Below are 24558 nucleotides of genomic sequence, written 5' to 3'. Positions count from 1 at the left end.
TGGAGGGGTGTGGCCTGAGTACTCCCAGCAGCTGACTGGGCGGGAAGCTTCAGTCTGTTTCCCGCCTCCCAGCTGAGCAGAGCAGAGCAAGCTGGTCCAGGGACTACAGAAGCAGGCAAACTCCCAGAGAGCGAGCGACCAGAGCGAGTGAACAGGGGGAGCAAACAGGAGTTGGCCAGGGGAGATCGGCAGGGGAGGTCAAGGGGGAGGCCCCTAACATTTTTTTTATTATTATTATTATTATTTATTTTTTTAACTAATTTTTTTCCATTTATTTGTCTTGTAACACACACTTTCACACCAGTGGGACTCTGCTTTTAACCTCTACCGAGTAGAGGAGCAGGCACAGGCTACTCTAGAACAATCACAAAGCCAGACACAAAAAGGGAAAAGAGGCTATGGAAGGACAAGACTCTCCAGTAGTGGTGACCTGCAAGGTGTATGCAATGTTTGTTTTCTTGCCTGAGAACAACATGGCCTACACCTGCAACAAGTGCAAGTTGATCACAATGCTGGAAGAAAAAGTAAGTGGACTGGAGCGGCGACTGTCGACCCTCCGGGGAATAAGAGAACATGAAGAGTTCTTGGACAGAATGGGGGAACTACAGCAGCAAAGGGCAGACCAGAAGCTTGAACAGCAACAGCAAGATGAGGCAGTGGGAAATGCTGAGGTGAAGAAAAATGGAGTAGAGGATACTCCTTGGAAAAGGGTGACAGTTAGGAGAAGAACAACTAGACGCCACTCTGCACCAGTGGAAGCAGTGGAGCTGTGGAACCGATTCCAGGTACTTGCGGATGAGACTAGAGGACAGCCTGCAGAGGAAGAATCACAGGGGAACCTGCATGAGTGTGAGCAAGAGGCTGAAGGTCAGTCAAACAGAGGTGATGAAACCCAGGCCTACAAGAAGAAGAAGAGAAGAGTGGTAGTAGTGGGAGACTCCTTGCTGCGTGGGATCGAGACCCAAGTATGTCGTGAAGACCCGTGGACTCGCCAGATATGTTGTCTCCCGGGAGGACAGATTAGAGACATGACTGAAAGGTTGCCTGCACTCATAAAGCCCACTGACAGGTATCCCTTTCTTCTCATCCATGTGAGAACAAATGATACCGCCAAGCGGAGCTACGAAGAGATCACGTCAGACTTTGAAGCTTTGGGAAGGAAACTCAAGAACTTTGGGGCCCAGATAGTTTTCTCACCCATCCTTCCAGTAGTTAGAAGAGGGATAGAAAGGGAATGAAAAATACTCCGGGTGATCGACTGGCTACGAAGGTGGTGCTGACGAGAGAGATTTGGATTCTGGGACCACGGCCTATACTTCCTGGAAGATGGGCTGTTGGCTAGGGACGGATTGCACCTCACAAAGGCTGGGAAGAATGTGTTTGGCCACAGAATGAAGAACTTCATCAGGAGGGCTTTAAACTGAATCCTACGGGGAAGGGAGATGTAATGTTGGGGGTAACAATGGACGTAGGCGCATGCACTGTAATGGAGAGAACAGCTCTGATAGCGCCCAATAATAGTCTTCAGACACATGTAGGACAAAAGCCAGACTATGAAGCACATGGTCTTCAATGTCTATATACTAATGCTCAGAGTATGGGAAACAAACAGAATGAACCTGAACTCTTAATACAAGAGGGAAATTATGACCTGATAGGTATAACTGAGACTTGGTGGGATGACTCTCATGACTGGAATACAGCAATTGAAGGATATAACTTGTTCAAAAAGAACAGGAGGAACAGAAAGGGAGGTGGGGTTGCACTGTATGTGAAAAATACATATCTCTGCACAGAAATACAGGAGGAGGAGCTTGGTTGCCCCATCGAGAGCATCTGGGTTGAAATAAATGGAGCAAAGAATAAAAGGAACCTGGTGGTCGGAGTCTACTACTGGCCACCCAATCAAGGAGAAGACGAGGATGAAACTTTTGAAAAGCAAATAGTCAATGGTTCAAGGAAGCAGGATGTATTAGTAATGGGGGACTTCAATTTCCCCGATATTTGTTGGGAAACAAATTCTGCAAAACATGGCCCCTCCAGGAAATTCCTGACTTGTGTGGCAGATAACTTCCTCCTACAGAAAGTAGAGGAAGGAACTAGAGGATCAAGTAGCAGTTACAGGAACTCTGGGGGAAAGCGACCATGTTGTACTTGAGTTCTTGGTTCTAAGGGAAGCAAAAGCCGAGTGTAGTCAAACGCGTACCCTGGATTTTAGGAAAGCTGATTTTAATAAACTCAGAACAATGATCAGGAAGGTCCGATGGCAAGCAACGCTAGCGAGAAAAGGAGTCCAAGATGGGTGGGAGCTTTTAAAAAAGGAAATTCTCAAGGCACAATCACAAACAATTCCAACAAGAAGAAAAGGTGGAAGACAACAGAAGAAGCCAATATGGCTTCACAAAAAGCTTAGGGATGACCTGAAAACAAAAAAGGACACATATAGGAAGTGGAAAGAAGGCCAAGTAACAGAGGAAGAGTACAGGCAGATAGCACAGAATTGCAGGGATGGTGTCAGGAAGGCTAAAGCTGAGAATGAGCTGAGGTTAGCAAGGGATGCTAAAAACAACAAAAAGGCTTTCTTCAGCTACATGCATAGTAAAAGGCAGAGGAAAGAAATGGTGGTTCAGCTATTAAATAAGGATGGCAAAACAATAACAGATGACAAAAGAAAAGGCAGAGGTGCTCAATTCCTACTTTGGCTCAGTCTTCTCCCCAAAAAGGGTCTATGACCCCCCTGGCAAAGACGAAGTACAGGCTGAAGGGGCAGGATTGCAGCTTGAGATCGATAGGCATATGGTCAAGGAACACCTAATTACTTTGAATGAGTTCAAATCTCCAGGGCCAGATGAACTGCATCCTAGAGTCATAAAGGAACTGGCAGAAGAACTCTCAGAACCGCTGTCTATTCTCTTTGAGAAATCATGGAGGACGGGGGAAGTGCCAGATGACTGGAGGAGGGCTAATGTTGTCCCTATCTTCAAAAAGGGTAAAAAGGAGGAACCTGGGAACTACAGACCAGTCAGTCTGACATCAATCCCTGGGAAAATTCTGGAGCAGATCATAAAGCAATCCATCTGGAAGCACCTTGACAACAATGCCGTGATTACTCGAAGCCAACATGGATTTGTCAAAAACAAGTCCTGCCAGACAAATCTGATCTCATGTTTTGATCAAGTCATCTCCCTTGTAGACCGTGGGAATGCTGTAGACATCATATACCTCGACTTCAGCAAAGCTTTCGACAAAGTGCCCCATGATCTCCTGATGAGCAAACTAGCTCAAAGTGCGCTAGATGAAACAACGATCCGGTGTAGTTGGCTACAGAATCGGACTCAAAGAGTGCTTATGAATGGGACCTTCTCAAACTGGGGAGAGGTAACGAGTGGGGTACTGCAGGGCTCAGTCCTGGGCCCACTGCTCTTCAACATTGTATTAATGACTTGGAGGAAGAGGTGCAGGGAATGCTGATCAAATTTGCAGATGACACAAAATGGGGCGGGATAGCTAATACTTTGGAAGACAGAAACAAAATTCAAAGTGATCTGGATAGACTGGAGCGCTGGGCAGAAAACAAGAGAATGACATTTACTAGGGATAAATGCCAAGTTCTGCACCTAGGAAAAAGAAACCAAATGCACAGTTACAAGATGGGGGATACGTGGCTCAACCACACTACAAGCGAGAAGGATCTTGGAATTGTTGTCGATCACAAGCTGAATATGAGCCAACAATGTGATGTGGCTGCAAAAAAGGCAAATGCTCTTTTGGGCTGCATTCATAGAAGCATCGCTTCCAAATCCCGGGAAGTACTAGTTCCCCTCTACTCAGCACTGGTTAGGCCTCATCTGGAGTACTGTGTCCAGTTCTGGGCACCACACTTTAAGAAGGATGCATACAACCTGGAGAGGGTTCAGAGGAGGGCAACAAAGATGATCAGGGGCCTGGAATCAAAGCCCTATGAAGAGAGACTGAAAGAACTGGGCATGTTTAGCCTTGAGAAGAGAAGACTGAGGGGAGATATGATAGCACTCTTCAAGTACTTGAAAGGTTGTCACAGAGAAGAAGGCCAGGATCTCTTCTCGATCATCCCAGAGTGCAGGACACGGAATAATGCCTCCAGGGAGGTGGGCTCTCCCACACTGGAGGCATTCAAGACGAGGCTGGACAGCCATCTGTCAGGGATGCTCTGACTTGGATTCCTGCATTGAGCAGGGGGTTGGACTCGATGGCCTTGTAGGCCCCTTCCAACCCTACTATTCTATGATTCTATGATTCTATCCATGCACCCAGCTGGATTGAACCCCCCCACACACACACACAGTGGTGTAGTGGTAAATTTGGAAATGCAGGAGCTCATTGTGACAGTCTCCAAGGGCAGTGCAAAAATTTCAGGCAGCTGTGTCGATCCATATCAACAAACCAGTTCTAGGAGTTGTCACCTCCAGCAGGTGCACGTCTTTGGTAAAAAGAATAGGGCTTAATTCCCCATTCCAGACCAAGGCATCCCAAACACTTTGCATTCCAACATGGAACAATATATTATTGCTTGGAAAATTCATTCCCCCCACAGCTACAGTGAGGATTGCAGCTAAGCTCAGAGGGAACAGGGAATTCTGAGAGGGGTGGCAGATGACATCAGAGTCCCTGCTAATGAAAAAGTTCTGGGGCTGCATCCCTGTGAGCCCTGCCTCCAGTATACCATGGGTGAATACACATGCAGAGATGCTGCCCTCGTTCCCCTGCTCCAGGGCTGATCCCTTGCTAAGTAATCTGCTGGTCCTTTTTTTTTTTAGTAGCTCATTGCATTGATAGCCTGCTGCCTCCTGAAAACACAAAGCCCTAGTTTGAAACTACCTAGCAATCTGTTAATATATTTTAAAGAAAGAAAAAAGACATATGCAGGAATAGGAAAATCCCAAGCACCGGGTCTCCTGGGTTCCTAATAACATGAGCAACCCATGACGTTAACCCGTTACATGTATCCCTTTAAAAACTGCAAAGCGCCAGCTTTGAGGGTGGGGTGCTCCGAATCAGGACTGTGACAGGCAGAGGTGTGGTGGTTGACCCTACTGCGGTCCTGACAAGGTCATTCCTCCAAAGTGGCTGCTTGCATTGCCAGGAAGCCTCCCATGGGCTTCAAGAGATTTCTTTTTTCAAACTAACTAATTACATAAACCCAACCAAAACACCATTCTCACTCACTGTGAGTAACATTCTCACACACCTCTCACTCTGCTCAGTTTACTCTATGTGCCTCAAAGTTTTTAGTCTGAACCTTTGGGCAAAAGAACATGCAGCCAGTATGGCCTGACAGCTCCCCGGGTCTGCCTCATTCTTACTTTGGAAGTTTTAATTGGAAGTGTCACTTATATTAGGCAGCTTTCAGCCGAGGGATCAGCCATAATCATTTCCATCACCACCCCGTTGCCCCTGCCTTGCCTGGCCCCTCTTCTCTCCCATGCACCTCCCCCCTTATGCCTTCCCAGCTGTCTGTCTGAAGAGGTTGCCAACATAATAGCCAATAGCAAAAGGGCAGAAACAAAAGGTCTGTGCTCCTTCTGTGGTTCTGCCTGGGTCAGGGAGAGAGGGGAGAAGCCACTCTTGACAGTGGCTGTTGTGTGTCTGGGGGACTCTAGCTTTCTCTCTCTCCCTCTGTTCTCACATCAGGAAATGTAGTGCTTGGTGGAGAAAGAACAGAATTCTTAGCCGAGAAGGTTTCTTTCCATAGGAAGAAAAGAAAGCTTGATGCCTGCTTTAAAATGTCATCATACCCAGGTCACTTTTCTGAAGCAGGGTTTGGCTGTGGGAAGTATAACCTCTCCATTTAGGGAGTGGGAGCTCAAGTTCAACCATGTTGGGAAAATACTGCTAGGGTGCCTTCCCAACTGTAGACTTGTAGGTATGTAATTTCCAAACTGTTATGTATCCCGGGGGGGATGGGGCTTAGTTATTTTTTTTTTAACCTTGGCAGCTCCTGTAGAATTCGGAGCAGCAACAGTGGGTGGAGTTTCTGCTAAGTCCTTCACTTCTGTGTGTGCTGAACAGTTGTGTTTGAGGCCTGCTGATTCTTGCAGTCATTCCTCCTACCTATACAACATTCCGTGGTGATGAGGATGGGATCCTGAGAGCTATACAGGCAGCAAGGACTGTGAATCCAATGAATACAGCTAACTGGGAAGCAGTCAGCTAAGCCCACTTAAGAACTTGAGCAACTCCTGTTTTTTCCCCTCTTAAGATTTAAAATCAAAATGGCTGCTTTTGGACATATTGAAGAGTTTGATGTGAGTCAACCTGCTTCCTGGGATTCTTATGCAGAACAGCTTTCATTCTATTTTGAAGCAAACAGGTGGTAGAGCCATTTGAGCAAATTGTGTGGCTGTAATATGATTAAATCGCACAATTTGTGCCCAAAGTTTGCGCAAATTGCAGGAGTAATTTGTGTAAAATGAAGCCTATTACCACTGCAATTTGCTCAAATTAAGGTTGTAATTTGCATAAATTATGCAAATTGCACATGCAACTTAGATAAATTGTGTTTTTTTTTAAATCCGAGAAAGTTCCTGGACAGTGACAGCAGTGACAGATTTATTTTCTTGGGCTCCGTCACTGCTTCCATTTCTTCCCGTTCTCTATGCCAGGAAGTGATAGGGCCAGATGCCATGATCTTTGTTTTTTTAATGTTGAGTTTCAAACCAGCTTTTGCACTGTCCACTTTCACCCTCAGCAAGAGGCTCTTTAGATCCGCTTCGCTTTCTGCCATTAGGGTGGTATCATCTGTGTATTTGAGGTTGTTGATAATTCTCCCGGCAATCTTAATTCTGACCTGTGATTCATCCAACTGGTGTTTCTCATGATGTACTCTGCATATAAGTTAAATAAGCAGGGCAACAATATACAGCCTTGTCATACTCCTTTCCCAATTTTGAACCAATCGGTTGTTCCATGTCTGGTTCTTACTGTTGCTTCTTGACCCTCGTACAGGTTTCTCAGGAGACAGGTAAGGTGGTCTGGTACTCCCATCTCTTTCAGAATTTGCCACAGTTCGTTGTGATCCACACGATCAAAGGTTTTAGCATAGTCAATGAAGCAGAAATAGACTTTTTCTGGAATTCTCTTGCTTTCGCCACGATCCAGCGAATGTTGGCGATTTGATCTCTAGTTCCTCTGCCTCTTCGATACCCAGCTTGTACTTCCGGTAGTTTTCGGTTCACATACTGCTGAAGCCGAGCTTGTAGGATTTTGAGCATAACCTTGCTGGCATGTGAAAAGAGCACAATTGTACGGTAGTTTGAACACTCTTTGGCGTTGCCCTTCTTTGGAATTGGAATGTAAACTGACCTTTTCCAGTCTTGTGGCCACTGTTGAGTGTTCCAAATTTGTTGGCATATTGAGTGCAGCACTTTAACAGCATCATCTTTTAGGATTTTAAATAGCTCAGCTGGAATACTGTCATCTCCACTAGCTTTGTTGTTAGTAATGCTTCCTAAGGCCCACTTGACTTCACTCTCGAGGATGTCTGGCTCAAGTTCAGTGACCGCACTATCATGGCTATCAGGGACATTAAGATCTTTCCTGTATTTTTAATAATAGCAGTGATATTGGCACATGGGAACACTCCTTAAAATGAAGAAGACCAGAGATGTGTGCCTTTGGAATGCATACCTAGTTCCATGTCATTGTTTATAACAACAATCACTCAGTGCGTGGAAGTCGTGGACAGCCTGAGATTTTGGTGCTCCTGAGAAATACTCTCAAATGCGGCTGAAACACAGGAATGTTCCTGTGCTCCATTTCTCCTTCACAAAGGCACGAACCTTGTGGCTTCTCTAGAAGGCATATTCTGTGAGCTGAAAGCTGTTCTTCTCTAATGCCAGAGATGTGGGGTCATGGGTGTAGTTTACCCATGAGAATGAAACTTTGCACATGCTAAGGTGCACTCTCTTTCACTGTTAATATAAGCCAGGGCTGGTATCGAGAGATCAGGTATTCAAAACAGGTTTCAGGGCTGATCCTTCGCACACCTTAAGCCAAAGAAAGCAAATTATTTCTATAGCTGAAGTCTAAAACATCTGGAGGTCACCAGGTTGCCTGCCCTTATTATAGCCTAGTCAATGACAGAATTTTTGATAATTCGCTATTGACGAAGTTAGATGCATTCAAAGGTGGTGTTCTGCTGCCACCATGTGGCCACAGTTGGCTACTGTTATTGCATCCCTTCGTACTGGTATTCCAAAAAGCTGAATTTAGTTTTCCAAGTTGACCCGCCTCTCGGCTGAAATTTTCAAAGAGCTTGACACCTTGATCCTAAATGCTATGGTTCTACCCTGCATGATCTTCGGAAAGCCACTCTGTGTCCAGCACAACATGCATCTACAGGAATGTAGCGTGATAAGAGTCAGACCAGGGGTGTTCAATTGGCATCTTGATATCAAATTTCTCTGTTCAAAAACAATGTGCTGTCCAGAGTCTGAGGGCAAGCCAGAGGGTCACCCCTATCCATGCTGTGCAACTGCTTGCAGTCCCTCTTCCTTCCCCATCAGTCTTTCCCCACCTCCTCTCCCCTAACTTGGCCTGTAGTTGGCGTTGGTGCTGGCATTACTTAAACTGGATGTCAAGAAGACGGATGAGTGAGCAGAGCCCAGGGAGAGCAACTAACAAGGGCTGCCAAGTGGTGCCATTGCTCCCTTCTGCCATGGCCATGCCTGAACAGGCAAATGCTAGGGTCTCGCATCCTCCTGCACTTTTAATATTTTTGGTGCAACAACGATGTGATCCAGCTGCTGTACACAGTCAAGATGTCTTCTCTTGCGGCTGCACCGCTATTGCAGGGACACTGCCTTTTCACCTTATCTGCAGGCATTATATGGTGCAGCTGGGACATTGATTCCTGCCCCACAGAATGAGTGCCTCCCTTGCTGTTCCAACTGCCCACATGGAATGTGGCTGTATAACCATCATAAGGCGCCAGGTGGATGCCCATTACATTATTGATGTCACACAGCCCCTTGCCCCAGTCTTGCACTCTTCAGTGGCCACATCAGCAGCTAGAAGACTACAAGAGGATTTCTTCAACCATCTCCCCCCAGGGCCCACTTGAGAGAACTGAAAATGGCTGAGGCCTGCCAGCTACAGAATGGCAGTGCAGGAGCAGAGCCAGACACAAAACAGCAGCAGATGGAAGCAGAGCTTGCATAATCAGCTGGCAATTACCAATATCCTTTTCTATTGAAATCTCATCCTTCTTCGGACATTTCTACATTCTTTGCCACAGCAATTTCCTTGGGGCAGAGCATCCCACAGTTCCACTTCCCTTATATCAGGGTTGGAGCCTCTGTGCCGGAGAAGCTCTCAGGGGGCCCATTCCAGTGGTGGGTGGGGCCGGAGGCAAAGGGGCGGACTAAAAAGCCCCCAAACGCCCCCTTGAAGGCCCAGCCCTGCATTGAGACAGGGAAGAGGCCGACACCACCCAGCCTTCCCCAGCCAGCTGACATGCGCAGGATCATGCCCTAAGGCTCTTGTTGCCTTGGGAGAGGCATTTCAGCCCTTTCGAATGGGACAACAAACTGCACAGGAGCCAAGAAACAGCACCTCATGGCTGAGGAAAAGTGGCTGAACTGGGGCTCGTGGAAGGCCAGATTGGGCCCCCAGGCTTGAGGTTCCCCACCTTGGCCTCACATTAAGGGCAGACACTGGATCTGGAGGCATCGTGACTCTGGGCAGAACTGCTGATCCAGGAGCTCTACGTCACTCTTCCCCAACCTGGTGCCCTCCCAACGTTTTGGACGCCAACTCCCCTCAGCATGGCTAATGTTTGGGAATCCTGGGAACTGTAGTCCAAAACATCTGGAGGGCACCAGGTTGGGGAATGCTGTGCTTTGATGGAGTTGACTCTCAAAAGTATTTTTGCTCCTGTCCTGCCATTATTCACTTACCTTGTACCTTATCTCCCCTGACCAAATTTCCACTTTTTCATCCCTCCCTCCTGCTGCTTCACTTCCTCCTATAACAGCTTCCTTCTCCTAATCGCCTTCTTTTCAGTTCTATGATGATGATAACCTTTTATCAAATGTCCTTCAAAGCCCCTTCTGGCCATATTCACTTGGAGGGATACTCACTCCCCTCCCCCAGTCACCATCTCCCAGCCACCCTACCTCAATTCTACCGTCTTGCCACCCTCCTCCATTGGGAATGTTGCAACCTCGTGTAAGTTACTGGAAGGGGGCAGTGTTGCAGCTAGTTAATTCATGGGAATTTTGACCCCAGCTAGCTTTAGGATCTCTATAGCCTACAGTATGGTTTCCTGTGATTTCTTCCTTTTGCTCCCCCCCAATCCCAATTTCCTCTGTTACTGGGAGCAGTTGTTTGCTCTCTCACTCTTGCCAGTGTAATAAAACACAAAATGAACTGAACAAACTCTTTTGACACTCTTATGCTGTACTTGCATTGTATCTGCAAGAATATCTGTAAGACTGTTTTCTTCACTTAAGAAAGGTGTGGTCTCCTTTAATTGCGCTAAAATAGCCTGTATGCATGTGGGACTGGTAAACACTCAACTCTGTTTTGCCTTTTTATTTTTTCTGCGCTGATTGCCTTTCTAACAGGAGGCAAATAATTACTAAATAATCCCATCACCCCTGTCCACCTGCACAGGCAGGTACACACACACTTTCTCCACCTTCTGGCGCCACTGCCCAAGACCAGGTTGTTCTTCTAGGTCATTGCCACAACCGGAAGGCACAGCAGCAGCCCCCGGTGCTTCTCCTTTCTCTCTCCATCTCTCCTTTTCAGCTCCCATCTTCACTTTCTTTAGCTTCCTTCCCCCATACTGGCCACTTTGTCTGCTGTCCGTTTCCTCTTCCTTTCCCCCCCAAGTTTGCATGGTACTGCCCTGTTTTCTAACCAACTCTCATTCCCATGGCATATGTGGTTGTATTGTTATATTGTGGTTTTAATGTTCTATATATTTTAAATTGTTTTATTGTGTGCTGCTTGGTTTTAATTTTTGTGAACCGCCCAGAGAGCTTCGGCTATTGGGTGGTATAGAAATGAAAGAAAGGAAGGAAGGAAGGAAGATGTAGGGATCTGCTGCTGGTTTCATTGGTCCAACCAAAAGGCTGTGGTGCAGGCAAGTGAGGAGGCACTGGGCAGACTGCAGTATGGGTGTGTAGACAAATAGCCATACTGAAATCTCAAGAAGACTGCAAAGAGCTAAATCTTGCAAGTGCAATGTGATGCAGACTGTGTAAAAACAAACCCCAAAACACACTGTCACATACACACAGGGCTGTGTTTATGGTGAGATTCCACAAGAGTGCAAAAAAGGAAAGAACATGGAATAGGATTAAAAATTCATCTTCCTGCTAATCTGTTTTCATTTTAAAAAGACATGTTTCTAGGCCTCATAGCTGTGAAGAAAGGCTTGAAATTGGGCAATGCCTGCTGAAATCTCAGAAGCCAGAGAGGTTGCTGAATAAGTGGTTGGGGTGGGGCTTTGATGTCCTTGGCTCACCCTGCCCCCCAGGACAAAGAAAGCTTGAATAATGCAAAAGGATACATTATGCAAATTTGCAGAATGTATACTGGTCATAATTCAGATTTTCTTAAAAAGCAGAATTTTTAGTTTGTTCAGTGCCAAGTACACAGGCCTGCATGGCTGCTGAGAGAGTTAAACCTGAAAGAGGTTCCTAGCATGGGGAGTCCTTGGGAAGGGTGCCATGTTAAATGTTTCTTTACGTTCAATGGCCACCTTTCCCAAAAATGCAAATAGAAGCTACTGGAAAGGAAGATGGATTATTATCAGGATTGCAGCAGGAAGGAACGGGGGTGGGATTTAGCCCTTTCCTCCCCTGCAGAAATCCTGAGGGAAAACTCCTCTGAAGCTGCCATTTGCACTGGGGGGAATGTTCCCATTGATGCCAATGGAAGTTTTCCTCCCACTCAAAGGGTTAAACATCCCCCTCCCCACCTGCTGCAATCCAGATCAGTATCACCACACAGTTGCTATTTGCATTAAAAAAAAAACCCTGCACATTAAATGCAAAGATGTGTTTATCATGTCTAGGTTGGCCCTCATTGGAAACATCAACCTAATGTGAGTTCTGTGGTGGAAAAAAGGGTAAATGGAAGTGTCAGAGATGATTAGGAAAGGGCTAGAAAATAACCTAATGTGATAAGCAAGTTGCAGAATCATTGCATATACCCCCACGCACCGGATGCCGCAAGGGATACGCTGTGCTCTGCCGCCAAGCCCAGCGCAGGCTCCTGTAGCTGGTTGCCTTCCGACCCAGTCGCAGGGCCCTGCTTCTCTTTGGGCACAGCAGTGTGGGTCCCTGTTGCACAACTGGGAATGGGGGGCGGGGGGGGCTGCAGGGCACAGCAAGCCCAACTGAGCATCCCACATGCCAGAGCTGAAGGACAAAGTTGCAGCATTTATTACCATTTACAAACGGTATCGATACAAATGTTTTAACCAATAACAATATATGAATATCAGAATATATTACAGCACATTAAAACATCATACAGTTTTGCAAACATACAGAGCGATTTGGCTTGTACCATATTTTTAAAAATGTACAAAAAGGTGGAAGGAAGAGGAGAAAAACATGAGGCTCTTTAGTCGCCTTGGTCAGTTTACTCGATATGTACAAGATAATGAGCAGACAGGAAAACTTTTCAGATTTTCAAAGTCCAGCAAATCTTAAGCATGGCTTAAGGCCATCAGCAAGGTCAAAAGGTCAGTCTCAGCCAACAGAAGAAGAGGAGAAACGTTCCTGGTCAACAGAACGAGTGTTTAGGATCTCCCTACTACTCCCTCTAGGCCTTCTAAAGCTCCATGTGATTGAAACACCCATCACCCTCCGCGTCAGCAAGTAGAGGGCCCAGAACCAAGTCCATTCCACTGGGAGGCTACTGCCGACTTAGAGGCAAGAGATGGGGATAAAGTGGTATCGCCAGCAATCATTTGCTCGCTTTAGGAGAGCACTGGAAGGTTCCTTGCTTTCTAAAGGGCTATAGTTGGTGACTAGGGCTGGGGGGGGGGGGGAGGGCAGTCTGCACGCAGGATTCACTTCCCCCAGGTGCTACGGCCCTGTGCAGCTGGTCTTGTGTACTAGCCAGCTCTATATGCATGGAGGAGGGGTGCAGATGAGTGTGCTCTCTCCGCCCCCTCCCGTGCCATTCTTCTCTGCCGAGGAGAGTCTCTTCTGTGCATGGAGGCTCTCCCCAAGGCTGCATAACCCCAATCCTCCACAATGGTAAAACCCCGGGGGGAGCCGCCATGGACAGGGGTGGCTCTCCTCTGCAGACAGTGGCTCTCCATTTGTAGAGGGGAACGAGAGCGGGACGGATGGAGGTGGAACTAGCATGCTCCCTCATGTGTAGAGCTGACACGCAAGCAGAACACCTGCACAGGGCTTGTCTGGGCACTGCAACTTCCACAGCAACCTAGGGTATCAAGCTGGGTGGTGGAATGGTGGTGATGAGGCTTCCCCCCTACTCACACCCCTGACGTTATGGCACTACCACAAATGCTGCAGAAAGCACAGCATGATAAAGTCTCTTCTTAAGATGAAGATTATTTAAAATAACTACAGGAAAAATAATGGGGGTGGGGAGAGCGAGCTAATGCTGTCCTGGCCGGTACACTGAAGACAGGACAAATGGCTCAGAGAGGGAAATTAAGGGATCAGGAGAGAGTCCCCCTAACGCAGTGGATGCTTCCAGGCAGAGGGCTCCTAGCACCACCAGCCAAAAGGCGCAGCTATTCCACCTTTCCCTCACTAACAGATTTCTTCTGGTAAGGAACAAGATGAAACAAGTGGTGGGAAAACGTGGGAGAGCTACACATGGATGAGGACAGCATCTAGGCCCCCCATAAACATTGTGAAGGAGGCAGAGTGATGACACAATGGAAGCCTCATCTGGAAGCGCTCTGAGAGTAGCTCAGCAATGGACCAAGGTACTTCTGGGTGGTCAGGGTTGTCAGGGAAGGCTGGCCATGCGCCAGGTATACAGGATGGGGGTCTTCCAGCATCTACTAGCCTCAACGGCCAAGCTATCCAGAGGCAGTGTCCTTCTCGCTACTAGATGTTGTGGACAACAGGCAACAGCTGTCCAAAGAACTGTGTGCTCATTTGTTTTCCTAACATCAGCCTGCCATGCAGGAAGGCAAAATGATTTTGAAACCAAGGGGGGAAACCTCCGAAGTGATTTGTGACCCGGCATGTGAAGAGGGGAATAGTGGCGTCAGCTGTTTAGAGAAAATACAGTCCAAAATTCCTCTTGGCTAGTATAAGCAACTCTTTAGGTTGCAGCCAGAGTGCTGGGTGGGCAGCTGAACCTTTGGTCTGATCCCATAAGGCAACTCTCTGTTCTTGCCTCTGGGAAGCTGAGTGGATGAAAGGAACTGGGGCAGGGGGTGTCCTTCCTTCTCTTCACTCCAAATACAATACAGAAAAGGTAGGAGCAAGATACACTGTTCTTCCAACGTCATGTTGTGCAAGGTCCAAATGCTGCTAGAATAGCTTCCTATTCTAATCAATTCCATCTGGTGCTCAGCAGTCCTGATATGTGCAAGTCTGCTGCCGCCGCCAGACTCCTCTCTATCTGATTGTGCTGGCAGATGACCTAGTTCACAAGTTCCAGTCATGTGAGGTAAGGCCAAGCTGCTAAACATGGATCCCCTCACACCTTCTTGCCCCCAAGCACACCTACCTGTGCAACAGATCCACCTGCAAAAACCTATTTTCAGACATGGATTCCCACTGTGGAATCAACTGCTCTCAAGAGCTAAACAGAGAAAAACACCAGTAAAGGTTCCTGGGGGATATAAAATGTGCTTGCATCAAGTTAGCCCTTCCAACTCTACAAAAAAATGGGGAAGGGAGAGGATCACTCTGGATTGCTTTTCCTCTGTAAGGAGAAGGCGAGAAGATTCAAGCCGATGGAAGAATAAAACTCTTCTCACTGGAAGTTGTGCGTTTCTACCTGGCAGTTTTGAAACACGAGCTAGCAAAATAAATCTCCACCCACCTCCCCTGCCCAAGTTAAACCACAAACAGCTGTCTATCGCCTCAACACATTAACAAATAACATTTCCTTTTCAAAGGCACTGTATTTAACTTTTTGAAATTCAATTTACAAGAAGGATAAACAAGAAAAGGTCTAAAAATGCTGAACTAGATCCTAAAATGGCTACAAACATTTCACATCCCAAGGATTGGGATGAGTTGACTGGCCATTCCGAGCATGTACCTGCATAACTATAACATGGCAAGTGGACACACATGGATCTTGGCTGCAGCAGGTTCCCTGAATTCAAGGTGCACTTTTCCCTAATATCCAAGGTGGTGGAAATTGTCATGTCCAAGATTTATGGACTCCTCATGTACACGTTACACTTACTCTCAGAAGCACCCAGTTGGGGCAGATACGCACTTCAAATTTAAACCACTTTCAGTTGTCATAGCTCCCGGCCAAGGAACCCTAAGGAGTGTAAGTTGCTTTTCTAAAGACCAAAAGGCCCACCTAGCCTAGCAAAATCTGTCTCTGACAGTGGTCAGCCCAGTGTACCTGGGAAGATCACAGCCAGGGCATGGAGGTGGTCAACTTTCCCTGGTTGTTTGGCCTCAGCCTCTGGCACTCAGAGGTCCGCTGCCTCTGAACATGGAGGGTTCCACTTCTAGCTTCTATCATGACTAAGCCCTGGGAGAGCAGGGTCAGTAAATGGCCAAGAGATCTAAGAAACCCTCACCATTTCAGCACCCTCAGCTTTCCCAGGTCCATTGGTAGGGCAGTATGGCAGCTGAAGTGCTTTAAAACTGAAGTGAAGATGAGCCCTGAGAGACAGACAGCGACATGGTATACAAATGAGAGAAAGAAAGTAAAAACAGTAAAATGTGAGGCCCAAAGACACGCTGCTCCACCAAATAAGTGCTTAGCAGTAGGTACCCTGTCCGCCATACCAGTGTCCATTCATGCACCTGCCTGGGTTGGTGACATTATCCCAGTAGAAGCTGCTGACCCCCATCAGATGCACCACTACACTGTTGTGGGCACAGACATGGGTGGATAAGGAGACTGAACCACTCATTACCCCAAGGACATCTGAGATACTGGGGAGGCAGGTATGCAGCCCATACCTAGGGCCTGATACACGGCAGGAATAAGCAGCATTGGAACCGAAAGAGCAACACATCCCAGCAGGACAGAGCGGCCTGTGCTTGCACTGCTCACAGTGCGCTGCAATGGTAGCCGTGGTCCCTGTGTCTGGGAGAATACATACTGCACAAGAAGGCCTGTTTCCTTAAATGATGGCACAGGACCGCATCTGGGCCTCGTGAGCCGTTGCCTCCTGCCCTTACCCCTTCCTTTGCTGCTTATAGTGGCTGCTGCCTCTCCACTCCTGGCTGCCATATTTTGCCATGGCATAGTGCATACCTGCAGCGGCTATCAACATTCATATCATGGAGAAGGGGAGAGAAGTGTCACCCCTTTCCACGCACGCAGATGACTGGATTTCCTCCCTCCCCTACAGGGAGTCGAAATGCAGGCCAGGAGAGGCAGACACTGGTAAGTGGCCGGAAGGGCAGTGTGCGTGGCCTGGGGAAGTGTGCTGTAAACATGAGGGATGGGGCTACAGTTATTTGACAAAAAGAGCACAAGAAAGTCAGCTGTGCTTCTAAGAAAGAAAGCCTGACTGATTTGGGACTGTGCGTTTCTCCCTCTGGGCCTGTGCATTAAGTCTCACTATAAATCAAGGACACACATAAAAAAATAATTATTAACAAGAAAGGGCTTCAGCTTTTACAGATGCCATCATGCAGTTACATGAGCACATTTTTGCTTTTTAAAAATTAAAAACGGGGGAGAACACATGGGATTGTTTGTCTCTTTTTGCATTATTTTTTCTTAAATTAAATCGTCAATCGATAGAAAATAAGTATGTATAATTTCCCCACCCCACCCACCATTGCCCTTATCTACACATAATATACTTATTCATAAAACTCAGGATCTGGCCCCCCAAGGCATCCCTTTAAGTCAAAGCCGACATCGCTGGACCACCATTTACCATTGCTTTGCGTCCCCTGCTGGCCAAGGGCTGCATCTGGTGGCAGTTCGAGGTGCCGTTGAGCATGGCGCCAGAAGCAGGGTTGGCGGGAATGCTCACAGTGGTGGTGTTAGAGCTCGGGGAGCCATGGGACGGCGTGGCAGGGCTCGGCAGCGAGGAGGAGGTAGTGGCGGGCAAGGTGGCGGGGCTGTTGGCCTTGTCGCTGACAGATTCACACTCCGAAGCACCGCTGGTGTTGGTGCATTCCGAGTTGGGAGGCTGGGAGGAGAGTTCTAGCCTCTTGCAAGCCGGCTGGACACGGTACTTCAAGGGGAGAGGGCCGTTCTGCAGAGGGAGAGCGACAGTGAGTGGCAGATATCTGGCAGCGTGCCGCTTTTACAGTCCAGGGCCTGTCGGCCCATACGCTTAATACAAATTGCTGAATGTTCGTAACAGGCTAGCGTTCTATACCCATTTCTGAATGTCATTTTTCCTCTCCCATTCCAGGTTCAACCTCTCAACGAAGAGGCCAAAATGAAGCTCATATCCAGTTCTCTAAGCATCGTAATAAAAATACTGAACTCCTTTCCCATCTACTCACAACATGCTCTTTTCCTTTCTCGTAATCTCCTAAATCCCTAGTGCTAGTTTTACGTTCTTTTAAAATGGAAGGCAGCAAATCTTCATTTCCAAATAAGCTCTCTTGGGCATTGAGGTCTTGGAACACAAGGCAGTTTTCCAATGCTTTGATTTCCCTCTTCGCTTTTCCTGTTGGTAGAAACAGCCCAGGCTTCTTTCCTCCTGTAACCGCGACCTCCCGCACTTTATGGCATCTAACATACTTACCACGGGCCACAGAGTTCTCCATTTCCCTGCTTCTCCTCTGCACCACTTTTCTGTCCCGTCATTAGCACCATCTCGTTCAGTTTAGGGTTATTCTGAGCTGGACCTTAGCATTAAAAATGGGTCTTCCCCACCGCTACACACACGCACACTACAAGTTCTTCACAGATACATCAACCAGCCACTGGGCAGCCCTTCTGGCCCTCAGGAGGTCTCCCCTCTGGCCAACGGGTGCCCCAGCTGCCTGCCCTCTCATTCCCCTCCCCACACTTGTCCCACTACTATTTATTTCCTTTGGGCCCTAAAATGGACATTTGCCACTCTAGCCCACTGAGCTTTGCGGTTCCTCTCTCAAGATTAACAGGGAAAACAGTATATAGAGGGCTACAGCATCTATAGCTGTTCTAGCCTGCTACACTCCATGGCTTTTCTCAAGTACAACGTTCTCGAGAAATGATGGAATACAGCCAGCTAGCTAGAATGGCAGATGACACCCTAGCCCTCCATACTCGGTGCTTCCCTTCTTAATAATGCTATTCTTGAGAGAGAAGCCACAGAGTTTCGCAGGTTAGAGCAGCCATCTCTCCTTTCCTGGAGGGACAGGAAAGCCTTTCCTGCCCAGAGTGAGGAGGGGTATGATCCTGAGGAAGATCCTTCTGTGGAGGGGAGGTAAGGGGAGTGTCTCTTTACGTGTGGGTCTGTTTGGCGGGTGGAGAGAGAGAGAGAGAGAGAGAGAGAAAGGGAGGAGTGTGGGTGGGACTGAGGTTGGAAGGTGGTATTATATGATTATTATTTACATTTCTATATTGCCCCATAGACAAAGCTCTCTGCAGCCATTATGCGTCTGCATGTACATGTACTTCTGTGGCAGGAAGAGAAGGGGAAGCCCTGCTACCCCACCCACTGCAGGCTCCGCTACACCCACTGACTGATGGGACACTGGAGTACTGTGTCCCGTTCTGGGCACTTTAATCACTTTAAGAAGGATGCAGACAAGCGGGAGAGGCTTCAGAGGAGGGCAACAAAGATGATCAGGGGACTGGAAACAAAGCCCTATGAGGAGAGACTGAAAGAACTGGGCATGTTTAGCCTTGAGAAGAGTTGTGTTTTTAATTTGTTTTTTGCTATATTGTAATCACAATTCTGTTTTTAATCAAAGGTGACAGTGTTCAGAAAGAGACATCCCCACTTCTGATGGTCTATTGATGGCCATCAGATTGATCAGTGCTGGGAATTTAAATATCTTGGCATTCATTTTACAGAAAATCTTTCCTGGAAAACTCATGTAGAAGCAACTAAAGTAACAGCCCTAAGAACTATCGGAGCCATTCTTAAATTTCATCTTACTGCAGGGGGAGGTTTAGTTGATCCAGCTCTGAACATTTTCCAGAGTAAGGTAATTGCCCACATTTTATACAGGGCTACAGTTTGGGGTTGGGATGATTCTAATGGTTAAATTGGAGGCCCTTCAAAATAGATTTCTCAGAAAACCTTTAATTTTGCCTCCTGACACTCCCACTGCCTTAGTCTGGGGCTGGGCAGAGGTTGGTTTTCCCTCCATTACAGCTCGTGTCCACTGCGCCTTGATTAATTATTGGAGAGTTTTGAAAGAATCCTCTGTTAGGGTCTTGCCTAAATTATGTTATGAACAACTGCTGAATTGTAAATTCTGAATCTCAAGATACTGTAAGTTACTTCAATCCTATTTTACCTCAGCTGACGTATTTTCTACTCTGAACTCAAAGGACAGGGTTTGTGAATGTATTTTTGGTCAGTGTATTTCTGGACAGACAGGCTATTAACAATCTGAAATTTTCAAAATGGTACAGGCTCTACAAATTTGATCACCAAAGAGCCGCCTATTAGACAAAGCTTACATTTCCAAAACTTAGCCAAGTTTTTATGGCTCTTTGTTTTCAAACTGTGCCAACAGCTATGATTGACAGCAGTTATTCCCAAATTCCTCTGGCTCAATATTTATGTATTTGTGATGCTCCAGAGATTGAAGACTTGCCCCATTATTTGCTGTCCTGCCCTTTATATTTTGAACCAAGGTCTAAATTTTTGGGTTTTATTTTATCTTACCTTTATTTTAATACTGTTCCAGAGAAGATTTTTTAAAATCTTTTGTCTGATACAGATTCCACTGTAACTCACAAGGACTCTCTCTTTGCTTTGGCAGCATCAAGAATTTGTGCAGAATTTATCTTTGATAATGTAGTTGACTGTTCTGGGGATGCCTTGATTTAATGTTTTTTTTAGTTGTCTTAACTCTCTGATTATAATTATCCATATGGAAGCAATGTAATTTAAATTAATTTAAACTAATTTTAAATAATGTATCGTGAATCTATTTTAATTTTAACCTTTTCAGATTTTGATTTTATGCTGTAGTTGTCCTAATTTTTTCTAGCTGCTTTGTGTATGTGAACAGCCTATGGCCCACACAAGAATAAAATCTGAAATCTGAACAAATTTGTGCTGGAAGTGCAGGAACAGTATTGCTGCCTAGTCAGGAGATATTGAAATGTGATTGTAAGCAATATTAAAAAAAATATTGCGGGCTTTGAACTACAGCTAAATCCGGTCACTATACTTTGGGGGGACATGAAATACCAGTTGCCTAGAGATTATATGGTTATGGTAGCATATATGGCTGCATAAGGTTTACAAGTTTTTAAATTAAATGATTTGGGGGCCATGTTCCCCACATGCAAACATCCCTCTACAAATAATTGTATGAAACACTACTATACTCTATCATACTATACTAGTGCTAAAAATTACAACTTATGGATAAGTACAAAACCTTGCATGTTGACAATATATTTTATTAGCTGGCCTGCCACATCGTACATTAACCTCAGTGTGGCAGGACAGCCTGAGCAGTGGGTATGGTTAAGGGAATCACAAGCCACATCACACTTGCCAGCCCTCTCCAACAGGATCACTGAGCCTTTACTTCCTTCTCCTCTCATTGTCTTATCCTTTTCTCTGTTGCATGTACATATTTTAATAAAATCTCAGGTTTCATTAAAAAAAAAAAAAGAGTAAAGTTTCTAGCCTTCATGGTGGCAGGCCAAAGTTTGGAAATCTATAGCAGTGCCTTCTCGTTGGCTTGGAAACTAGATTTCATTAGGATGACCAGTACATGAGGCATTTCCACAAGGCAGACTTCTTCAAAGAGAGTATTTCTCTCCTCACTCACCCTTCGCCAAGGATAGATGTAAGTTATATCCATGAGGGTGTAATATTCCTTCAGAGGTTCATCTTCATAGAGAACTTCCACCTAATAGATAACATTATACAATTAAAGGTGAAATTGTGAATCACACGGCATAAGCACAGATAAAACGCAACCCTTTGTGTAACATCGAACTGTGAGGCAAGGCTTGCCAGGGATTAGCCTAGGGCCTATTTCCCATGTCTGGGCTTGAGCCTGGGATGTATGCTGCAAAAACAGAGCAGAGCAGGCGTAAAGCGCTATTCTCTCCTTGCTGCGGGAACAACCAACAAGGTACCATACATCTGTGACGCCTGGGGTAACAGGCTTCCAGCGCTTCCCATTTAGTAACACAGCTGCTCCTCATGAATAAAGTGTTCATCTGTCCTGGGTAACTCAGTAACCTGTAATACTAGATCACCCTCTGTTGGTAAAAGAGTAAATAGGCCTTCAGGTTGAAATCAGTTCTTTGGCAGGCAGAAATCATGAAAATTTAAACACGGATGCATCTGCATATTTTGTTGTTTGTATACTTTGTATTGACTCCTGAACTGGAGCTTCCTTGGCGTGCAAACAGTTCTAATCATGCACAAGGCCAGCAGCAAACTTGGCTGAGAAAAGATTGGGGCCACAACTTCGACTCACTTTGTATTTGCTGGGAACATCCATCTTGTTGCGAAGGAACTTGGCCAGGTGCATGATAGTCATGGCAGCAGGACAACGGAGGAACCTCATGCTGTTCTTCTGAGGAAGGAGAGAGATGGCTTTAGCAGGAGGGGGAAGTGCTGCTGGGGCAGGGGCTGGCATTGAAAGATGAACTGAAGCACCTGTGAATCTGCCAAAGGGAAAGGAAAGCAGGGCGAGGGGAGGAGTCCAGGGAGGCGCATCGGTCACAGGCAAAGGGTACCGGTGCAATCTATATAGCACTGTTGTGGGGGGTAAAGAAAAAGGATGAAAATTTGGGGTGGACAGTGGGGAGACATAATCTGAAGCATGAGAGAGGGAAAAGAAAGGCAAAGAAAGGAGGAAAAAGAGAAAGTGAAAGCAAAACTGAGGGGAAAGGCAGGGGGGAGTGAGAGTTGACAATGCAGCCATTAGAGAAGGCCCGTGGATAGTCCACTGGGGAGCCGATGCGGGGCAGGTAAAGCTGCCATGACCGAGCTGGCAGAGGAGCGCTCCTCCAGCCACCAGCTCAGTCATGGCAGCTTCCCCTGCCTGCCCACATGCCCCCTCCCACTCACAGGCCAGATGTGGAATCTCCACAGGCTGGAGGTTCCCCTTCCCTCATGAAAGTAAGTATGCCACTGGGCACGTGCAAAAAGTAACCACAACAAGTGCCCAAACATCAAAATATTAAGGGAAAGGGCTTCCCAGTGAGAGGATGGCAAGCTCAAGCGCCTGCATATCTCATGAGATAACCACCATGACACAAGTCTGGGATTCCAGCTCAGAGGACACAGTTTCAGGTCAGCCCTACATCTTTTGTTTGATAAATTAAACATTGCTGTCTTAGCATCCAGATAATGGGTCTGTGTGTGTATATGCGTGCAGGAGACGAAATAATTTAAAAAGATATAGCTGCTCAGAAGTTATTCAAGAAGCTATACTGTGGCATAACTCACCTTGTCTTTCTCCAGATTTCCATTTTCAACTGTCCCTTTGTTTTCTTCTCTGAGAGAGAAGTAAGAGCGGAAATCAATGAAACACCCCCACACACATAGTACAAGGAACTCAGTCTGTTCTGCTTATTGAAAAGCATAGCTTATGGTTGAACTCACCAAGGGAAATACGAGAACCCAGATCTGCATAGCTTCAGAAATGGGGGGGGGGGGTACAAGTTTTAGCCAAACAGATCACAGTCAAATCACAGCACTCACAGTGCCCTAGTAAAGGCATGTTCTCTAAAGGGGAGATACTTTTGCCAGCGATTGTACTTTTAGAGACCCTGAGGAGGAGGCTGAAAGTGAAGAATAGCACTTCACACCTTTTTCTTAATGACACCTCAGATCACTCCAAAGGGCCCTCCCAGTAGGCAGAAGGGGGTGGCTGCCTCTGACAGAAAGTGTCATGAAAGTGCAGTAAACTGTTCCTTATTTTAAAATGTACTGTCATAGTTTTACACCCAGAGTAAGGTGCTTGTGGGATTTTCTGCATCAGGTGTGGAAATAACTTGGCCAGACTTGGTTACTATGCATCTTGTCTTGGGGCAGGGGGGATTTCCTGTTCCACCTTAGGATGCGAAATGTCTTGGTTTGGCCCAAACTAGAACACGGTTTTATCCAGAAGCACTGCTGGAAAATACAGACTGTCCCTGGAAAAGAGAACCAATGGAGCATACGCTCTGGGTGACCCACTTCACCAAGACGTGAGCCACTGTGTTCCATACCAGCTACTGCCTCTGAATATTATTCACAGCCAACCAGCCAGCAGTCTGGCCTCAGGGTTGCACAGACGCACAGCACGAATTACCAACTGCTGGGCCGCAGTCTGGAGGGGAAGCATTGCCATCTTCCAGACTACATGTTGTGAAGGGGAAGCAAGCACTGCTGGCTCCCAAATAGGTAGAGTTAAGAGGCACACAATACGTCTCAAGAAGAGCACCAGGAATGCACTGAGAAGGGATACAGCTTCGTTTCCAGGTAAGTGTAAAGGTCGTCTGATGAAAGGGTTTCAGGAGCATTTGATGTTGGAGTCTGACAAGCATATTCAAAGGAAGGCTCAAATAATTTCCCCCCGTTTGTGAAGTGGGTGCCCCACGTGTAGCCACATTAGGGACAAAAATGCAGGCACCTTCAAATTCAGAAAAATCCTCCTTGAAAACATTAAAAAGCCCTCCCGTCATTATGCATTAAAAAGCCCTCCCGTCATTATGCACGTCCTCATGCTGCCCGTGAACGCTGGTAGCAGGACAGCACATAGGGGCAAACACTCCGCAACCAGAGAGGGGCCTGCCATTTGCCCCCATTCATCGCCAAAAGGGATGGGGGAATTATGCCCCCAGAGACACACCCTCTGAGCCCAATTTCTCCTGTCTCAAAGGATCCCTCGAAGTGTGAGAAGCACTGCCCCCTTTGTCATTTAAAATTGTGGAGGGGAGAAATAATTTCCTACATGTGCTCTCCAAGCCTCCCCTCTCCCACTAAGGCCCATGAGGGGACTAAGACCCCCCTCACTGTGGGGAGAACCAGAAGCGTGCCCCCACTGGGATGCACAGTTGGATCTGACCCCAGGTGTGCGTCCTACTGAAAGAATGTGCCACTGACAGCAATATAGTGCAGACAGACACACTATACTGTGTGGCACACATAGTGGGACATAGATCTGATTTAGGGGTGTGGATTCCTGATTGTGCCAGGGTCACAGAAAACATCCTCATGTGCATGTGGATCTCCTTAGCTGGATGGGATGCGGGGAGGCAGTGGCACCACCAGGGGAG

General features: G+C 46.7%; 1 protein-coding gene across 5 annotated transcripts in view; it reads right to left on the bottom strand.

The window, feature by feature from the left end:
• Positions 1-12412: 12412 nt before the first annotated feature.
• Positions 12413-24558, bottom strand: part of PCGF2 (polycomb group ring finger 2) — a 79742-nt gene continuing 67596 nt past the window's right edge. For all 5 annotated transcript variants that reach the window (XM_084857236.1, XM_084857237.1, XM_084857238.1 and 2 more), the window contains exons 7-10: positions 22745-22793; positions 21768-21866; positions 21108-21188; positions 12413-17401 (exon numbers count right to left, since the gene is read on the bottom strand). In XM_084857236.1, the coding sequence (XP_084713362.1) occupies positions 17042-17401; positions 21108-21188; positions 21768-21866; positions 22745-22793 (589 nt within the window). In that variant the 3' untranslated portion in view covers positions 12413-17041. The remainder of the gene's footprint in view (positions 17402-21107; positions 21189-21767; positions 21867-22744; positions 22794-24558) is intronic.

This window comes from Heloderma suspectum, chromosome 5 (genome assembly GCF_057233095.1).
Source record: "Heloderma suspectum isolate Gila_16-S chromosome 5, 16-S_ref, whole genome shotgun sequence".
Taxonomy (NCBI): Eukaryota; Metazoa; Chordata; class Lepidosauria; order Squamata; family Helodermatidae; genus Heloderma; species Heloderma suspectum.
The sequence above is the reverse complement of the archived record's forward strand: the minus strand, read 5'-3'. Positions and strand labels throughout refer to the sequence as shown.